The sequence below is a fragment of the Anastrepha ludens genome, chromosome 5, assembly GCF_028408465.1.
Source record: "Anastrepha ludens isolate Willacy chromosome 5, idAnaLude1.1, whole genome shotgun sequence".
Taxonomy (NCBI): domain Eukaryota; kingdom Metazoa; phylum Arthropoda; class Insecta; order Diptera; family Tephritidae; genus Anastrepha; species Anastrepha ludens.
This window is the reverse complement of record NC_071501.1, coordinates 120,331,417-120,339,577: the sequence shown is the minus strand read 5'-3', so window position 1 is coordinate 120,339,577 and position 8,161 is coordinate 120,331,417. Positions and strand designations below refer to the sequence as shown.

General features: G+C 41.7%; 1 protein-coding gene across 1 annotated transcript; it reads left to right on the top strand.

The window, feature by feature from the left end:
* The first annotated feature begins 316 nt into the window (after positions 1 to 316).
* LOC128864865 (uncharacterized) lies at positions 317 to 5,635 on the top strand. Its single transcript, XM_054104622.1, has 2 exons — positions 317 to 4,454; positions 4,803 to 5,635. The coding sequence occupies exons 1-2, from the start codon at positions 317 to 319 to the stop codon at positions 5,633 to 5,635; spliced, it is 4,971 nt and encodes a 1,656-aa protein (XP_053960597.1).
* The last annotated feature ends 2,526 nt before the right edge of the window (positions 5,636 to 8,161 follow it).

The following is an 8,161-nucleotide window of genomic DNA, read 5'->3' as shown; positions in this document are numbered from 1 at the left end:
CCCCGACGTGATCGCCGTGTTTTTTCGCGTTAATTTAATAATTTAAATTAAATAATTTTGAAGTTGCATATTTTCCCGTTGCGGTTTCGAGCATTGTTTTGGTTGTGTACTTAGTGCGGAGTACATAAGACATTAAATAGGACCTGTAAAATAGTGCAATAAACTTATTAACCGGTGGCGAAATTTATTAAAACAGTTGTTCCGGCCAGTTAGATACGGTGCATTTATTTTTACCGTATAACATTGTCGTCGAGTATAACGCACCTATCTTTTTTATACGTGTCGCGCAGCGTTATAGTTAACCTATTTGTTCGCCATGCCATTCAGCCCGGCTACTGGTACACCAGCAAGAGACGATATGTGTGATGTTGGTCCAACCAATGGGCCGACTATGGGTCCGCCTATGGGCCGAGTGACATTTCTGAAGATGAAATCGAAAGCTATACTTAATCGCCTTGAAAGTATAGCCACCGACTTGGATCCTGATAATCTGCACAGTAAGGATGAATATGCTCTCAACGCAATACTGGAATTATTGGTGGAGCTGAAATCCAGTTTTTCGGTCACCCACACAAGTTTGGAGGAACTGGACTTCGAGTCGATTACCAGTGACCTACCCGCCAAATTCGATACCACGCTAGTCAATCTCAGAGCCACTCTGCAACGGGAGATCGGGAAGCGCAGTACTTCACAACATTGCTCAACTTTTCGGATGAACACCGCGGACACACAGTCTATAATTGTAAACGCAAATCGTTCGCGTGTGCCACTACTAACGTTGCCCAAATTTAGTGGGGCTTACACGGAGTGGACAAATTTTCACGCAATGTTCACATCTGTAATCGACAAAGACAGTGAACTGACACAAGTGGACAAGCTTCAACATTTGCGGTCTTGCCTTAGTGGTGCTGCTTTGGACACCGTGGGATCACTCGAGATAAACGACACTAACTACAAAATTGCATTAGAACTTTTACAAAAACGCTTTGATAATAAACGTCTTATCTTTCAGGCACACATCAGGGGAATATTTGAGTTGGACAAGGTGGATTCGTCCGTACACACGTTGCGGGCATTGACAGACAAGGCAATCGCGCACATGCGCGCTCTACAATCAATCGGCTCAAAAGAACAAATATCCGATAGCATCCTGGTTCAGTTGATAGTGCAAAGGTTAGACAAGGTGACTCAAGCTAAATGGGAGGAGAATTCGACAAGCAACGACCTACCCTCTTGGAACCAACTAGCTGGATTTTTAGAAAAACGCTGTCGTACACTCGAAAACGTCGAATATGCATTGCAGACACAAGCTAGCATTCCGGTAAAAGTCATCAAAAGCGTGAGTACAAATCCAAGAAAATCTTTTGTTGCTTCGAATAGCTCAGTAGGTAGTTGCGTATTTTGCGAATCCCCCGAACATGTAATTTACCGTTGTCAACGCTACGTCAATTTGTCGCCAAATCTACGCCAGAAAGAAGCTAAAAGGCTCAACCTATGTCTTAATTGTTTGAAGAAAGGTCATCAGATTCGTGACTGCAAATCGGGACCCTGTCGCAGCTGTCAAGCGAAGCATCATACACTGTTACATTTTGATCGGTTATCCATTCCACCAACTACGCAGTGCCAAGCACCTTGCACTACTTCTGAATCGAATGCTAGGACTGCATCATTATCTGTCACGTCCCATGCTCATACTCCTTCTTCTGATGTTGTGCTTCTCGCCACTGCAATTGTTCTAATTAAAAATCGTGCTGGAACCTTCGTACCTTGCCGCGCCCTCCTAGATTCGGGCTCGCAGCTTCACTTCGTTACAACTCGTTTCGCTAACCAGCTACAACTTACTAGGACGAAATCATTGGTCGCAGTCTCCGGCATTGGAAATGCAAGCTTTTCGACTGATGGGTGCTCCGTTGATATAGTTCTGAAGTCGCGGACTTCAGATTTTTGTACAAATATGACTGCTGTTGTGGTGAAAACAATTACCGATAGTCAACCAGTCGCTTCAATAAACATCGCTAATTGGAACATACCCTCAAACATTCAACTAGCTGATCCTGGTTTTAACGTGCCCCAGCGTATTGATCTGCTCATCGGAGCAGGACTTTTCTATGAGCTACTTTGCGTAGGACAGATTCAATTAGCACCTGAAATACCATTACTTCAAAAAACTCGCCTTGGCTGGGTTCTGTCTGGCGGTAAGCAACAGGCCCCCAAACTTTCAACACTCGTAGCAAGGCACAGCTCAACTACAGATATCAGTATTGATGATCGGCTGGATGATTTAGTCCGGCAGTTTTGGGAGATCGATCATGTCGTTGAACCGATTTCTAAAAATTCTAAGGAGGAGCTTGACTGTGAGTTGCATTTCAAGCAAAATTTCATTCGTTTAGCCTCAGGCGCATATTCGGTTCGCCTGCCAACAAAGCTAAATTTAGATTCGTTAGGTGAGTCGTACTCACAAGCTCGACGCCGATTTCAAAACCTAGAAAGAAAACTCGTACGTAATCCTGAGCTCAAGGCAAAATATTGTGCATTCATGAAAGAGTATCGTGACCTCAATCACATGTCGTTAGTTCCAAACTCTGCTATCCATGAGTGCAAATATTTTCTGCCGCATCATTGCGTCATTAAAGACGAAAGTACTACAACAAAATTAAGAGTTGTTTTTGACGGTTCTGCAGCTACAACCTCGGGTTTATCACTTAATGATTTACTCATGACTGGACCAGCAATTCAGCCCAAACTTTTCAATATTTTAATTCGTTTTCGTACGTTTCCGATTGCACTCACTGGAGACATCTGCAAAATGTATAGATGCGTCCGGATCTACCCACCGGATAGCATGCTCCAGTGTATATTGTGGCGTGATTCTCCTGAAGATGACTTAAATATATATAAATTAGACACTGTAACATATGGAACTAAATCTGCAGCATTCCTAGCGATTCGTTCAATGCACCAACTTGCGTCGGATGAATCCTCAGTTTATCCACTTGGTTCGCAAACCATCATTCGAGACTTTTACGTGGACGACTTAATAAGTGGTGGCGATACTTTGGAAGAAGTAGAAGAAATCAAACGACAAACAACGAATATTCTCGCTCGAGGTAACTTCCAGCTAAGAAAATGGTGTTCCAATAGTCCAGATGTTCTTCGTAATATTCCTGATACTGATAAACAAGACTTGCTTAAGTTTAATGACGGCAGCGACATCACCAAGGCATTGGGTTTGATCTGGAAGCCGTTTGATGACAATCTGCTATTTTCGTTTACGTCGCAACCTGAATTTTGCAAGAACTCCAAGCGATCGGCGTTATCTACGTTAGCTCGTTGTTATGATCCGCTTGGACTCATTGGCCCCACTTTGACCAGAGGAAAAATTCTTTTACAGCGCATGTGGAGGGATAAGCTGGAGTGGGATGAAAGCTTACCGCACTCACTGAACACTGCTTGGTCTACATTTCGCAACGAGTTCGTCGAAGTGCAGCATTTATCATTCCCTCGGTACGTACTGCAGCCTGGAGCCACCGTCGAAATTCATGCATTTTGTGATGCAAGTATCGAAGCGTACGGTGCCTGTATCTACATTCGTTCGATAATGGATGACCGCGCGCAAGTGCATCTACTGTGTTCCAAAGCTCGCGTCGCTCCATTGAAGATACTTACGATACCCAAACTGGAACTCTGCGCTGCTTCCTTGCTTGCGGAATTAGTAAATGGGATATATAAAATGAAACTTTTCGCCGGCCGCTTTCACTGTTGGTCGGATTCATCGATTGTGCTTTCATGGCTGCGTGAAGAGCCATCTAAATTTAATGTGTTTGTTGCTAACCGGGTAAGCGCGATACAGCAACTTACAGAGGGTATGCAATGGCATTACATTCCTACAGAATTAAACCCTGCTGACATTTTGTCGAAGGGAGCCTCACCAACGACACTTTCACAATCTCCACTTTGGATGCACGGGCCTTCGTTCTTGCGAGAAGTTGACAACAATTGGCCCCAATTTTGCGCACCTAAAACTAAAATTATAGAACTTCGACAAAAGGTGTTGCTCTTGTCAAATGATCGAACCGACTTAACACTATCCTTTAAGTACATAAATTCGTTTGGCAAGATGCAACGTATTTTTGGATATGTAAACAAGTTTATAACAAGCAGAATCTCACCAAGAACTTCGCAACTCACGTTTGAGGATATTCATCGCGGTACTCAATTGTTGATTCGCATCGTTCAAAGGGCGCAGTTGTGGTCCGAGTATGTGGCCTTGAAAAACAATAAGTTTGTTCACGCCTCAAGCCCCATCGCTTCGCTGTCGCCATTTTTAGATGATTTTGGCCTTATTCGTGTAGGTGGCAGACTAAGACATTCAACGCTCAGCTTTGAAGCACGTCATCCATGCATCCTTCCAAGGGATCACCCACTGACATTCGCCATAATAACACATTATCACCGTAAGTACCACCATGCAGGTCCGCAGTCCTTGCTTGCTTCTCTTCGCATGCAGTTTTGGCCCATAGGAGGAAGGAAAACTACTGCGCGAGCCATACGAAGGTGTATCATATGTTGTAGATCAAAACCGCGTCTTCTCGAGCATATCATGGCTGACTTACCTAAAGAGCGCATTCAGACTACACGGGCTTTTATGATAACTGGGGTAGATTATTGTGGCCCATTTTATTATAAGTCTGAAATTCGCAACAAATCTCCACAAAAATGTTACCTGAGTGTCTTCATCTGCTTTTCAACAAAGGCAATTTGGATAGAACTAGTAAAAGATCTTTCTACTGACGCCTTTTTAGGCGCTCTCAAACGCTTCGTCGCTACGCGCGGCATACCTAGCTGCATCTGGTCAGACAACGCCACAAACTTTGTGGGCGCTAGAAACGAGTTAAACGACTTACGAAATTTAGTCCTCAATGAAAATCATCGTAGCGCAATTAATAACTACTGCATTAGCAATGGATTTGATTGGCGCTTCATACCGCCTCGTTCGCCGCATTTTGGGGGCCTATGGGAGGCAGCGGTTAAAACAGCCAAGCAGCATCTATATCGTTCAGTTGGGTCCTCAATTCTTGGATTTGACGAATTGCGTACTTTGGTATGTCAAATAACAGCTATAATAAATTCGCGACCTCTTGTTCCACTTTCAGAGAATCCAGAAGATCTTGATGTGCTTACGCCAGGTCACTTCTTGATTGGTGGCCCACCAACCGCTTTTCCTGAACCTAATCTTACGTCGCTGAATTATAACCGGCTCAACCAATGGCAACGCGTATCCTACATTCAACAAATTTTCTGGAAGCGTTGGAGTCAAGAATATCTGACTATTCTACAGCAGCGAGTTAAATGGCGGACGCCTCAGCCTAGCATCCAGGTCAACGACATTGTGTGCATCAAAGAGGAAAACACGGCTCCACTAAAATGGCCTTTGGCACGGGTAGTTGAACTCATCACTGGAACTGACGATGTTGCACGAGTAGCCGTCTTGCGTACACTTACTGGCATTACACGTAGAGCTATCAATAAGCTGTGCGTCCTTCCTGTAAATGCTTCTGTTGAAAGCCCTGACCTTTCAACGGGGGGGAGGATGTTCGGAGCAGCAGCTAATCCCGTTCCACAACCTACAAAGTAACTTCTTAACTATAGCCAATATTTATAATTTATATAAGCTGGTCACCTTAAAATGTTATGTTAGCTGGTCACCTTAAAATGTCATGTTATATTATTTATCAGTTTTTATACATTCCTTACAATATTCCTTTTCGCTTAACGGCATACAAAAATACAAAGTATACGCAGGCATTTACTTAGCATAAGATATGTACATATACATAACGTTACTTCTCCTTTCGCTTGCCTAATACAGTTACATATGCACATATATATATACGTGCAAATATTCGCAAATAAGCATTAGCAGTTGAACTTGTTATAAACACGGCCACGCAATAAATTAAAAGACAAATTATAACGTGTTAAAAAAAACCTAGTTTTTTATTTCGCGATACAGCTGCCAAAAAATATTGGAAGCTCAACAAGAGCGATAAACTCAACTCGTTTAAAGTGCAATTTTCATAAGCCACAAACACGTTCGGCGAAATAGTTAATGGGCGCAGAAAAGAAGAATGGAAATGAGGCTTGTTGCAAATTATAATAAAGTATTAAGCAAACGAATAAATTAAAATACTTGATTGTGTTAGTTTTTGTATGCACAAAAACTCACTCACGCACACACACACATACGCGTCCACGCTTTTCTGCATGCAGTCGACGAACTCATCACACAAACAACTGCGAACCGCAACTCACGGAAATGCTCGTGACACCTGCCGGCAGCAGCAGAAGAAGAGGCGTCTTTTATTCAACGCGACGTGAAGTATTGTTTATTTCTTTTCAGATGACTAAAGTTTGCGAAAACGCCAAAAAAAAAATAAAGCCAACAAAACAATGCAGTTTCTGCAACCACTCGAGTGTGTGGCAGCTGCAACAAAACAAATAGTCAAATGTCAACGTGAATGTTACCAACGAATGTTGTTGTATTGTTTATTCCCGCTTTTATACTTCGTTTTTGCAATTAACTGTCGCGTTGTCGGCCGCGACGGAGTCAAATGTGGGCGATGGACGGCGATGACGAGAGGCGCATGCGAAAAAACCGCAGTCTTCAAGAGTGGCAGCCAACAGAACAAAGGAAAAATCAACAACGACAGCACAACGACCGACAGGATGAGTGTAGACAGCTGATACACAAGGCCGTGTACATGAAAGAACAAAAAAAAAAAAAATAAGAGAGCAAAATCAACAAAAACAGAAAACAAGCAGGATAAGTACGCGAGCCAATGCAAGGCAGGCTGCAACAAAGCTAAGGAAAAGCAGCTGGTTGCCGGATTGCAAAATGAGTAAACTAAAAAAATAGCCTGAAGCGCTGCTAACTGTGACGCCTTGCATACCGTTAGTTGCGTTATGTAGCTAACGGTATAAATAGCTGCACCTAAGTTAGCTGATTTAAATGTTTAGTTCTTTTTCTTTTAATTAAATGAAGTAGAAACTGAGCGGTTAGGACCAATGCGCCACTTTTTGTATACATTTTGTGTGCAATTAAATAAAATATCAAAATATGGGCAACCAAGAATGTGAGATTGAAGATTATGCAGAGTGAGGTGAAAAAATTAGTTCAAATTTTTTGTGACGTAAGTGTAGCAGGCGTGCAGAATGGGATAACTATGAAGTGAGTGCCAAAAGTAAAAGAAAAGTTTAATTGAGGGTTTTGTTAATTCAATTTGAGAACAGTGGTACAGAAATAAAATCTATATATATGAAAAGAAGTTACATTTCCTTGGTAATCTTATAACTCAAGAACGGGCTCACCTATCCAAACCAAATTTTTAGGCTTTGTTTGGACTATTCAGTAGATGGTTTGTGTTTTAAAATTTTAAGAATCGGATACCAGGATTTCGAGAAATAGGCCAAAACGTGAACCCGGGTAACCCTAGGATGTGTTTGAACCACATGAGTATCCATTTCGGCAAAAATGTAAAGCACTTATGGATTTAATTGTGAAATTATATGTATTTGGGGAAGTGCGTTGCCATATGTACTCCATCGAATGCCAGAAAAGGGGATTGCCACACGCATATAAACTAATTTGGCTGGTACATAAAATAACTGCGGATCAAATCGATAGCCTTATATCAGCTGAAATTCCTAACCACACTGCTGATCCTGGGTTATTTCAAGTTGTCGTTATATATTACATTTCCTTGGTAATTTTGTAACTCAAGAACCGGCGAACCGATTGACACAAAAATTTTAGAATTCTTTTCTATCTTTGAGGAGGTGGTTTGTGTGAAGTTTGATTGAGATCGGTGCAGCCGTTCCTGAGTTATGATATTTTATGTGAGTAATGGTTTCCTGTCATACGAAATGCCTGTATGGGAAAAACAATAACAAATACACAGCCGCTTATGAGCGTTTCTGTTGTACTGTTGTGGTTGTAAGTGTATTATGTTAATATTAATTTTGGGCGAAAATATAATAAAAACTCGAGCATTCAAGGAACTGGAAAAACATTTTTAACTTTATTTATTTTATATTAGCATAATTTATTTAGCGTAAAAAATTGAAATGGAAATTAAAGAATCAAAGTCTAATTACAAGTTTT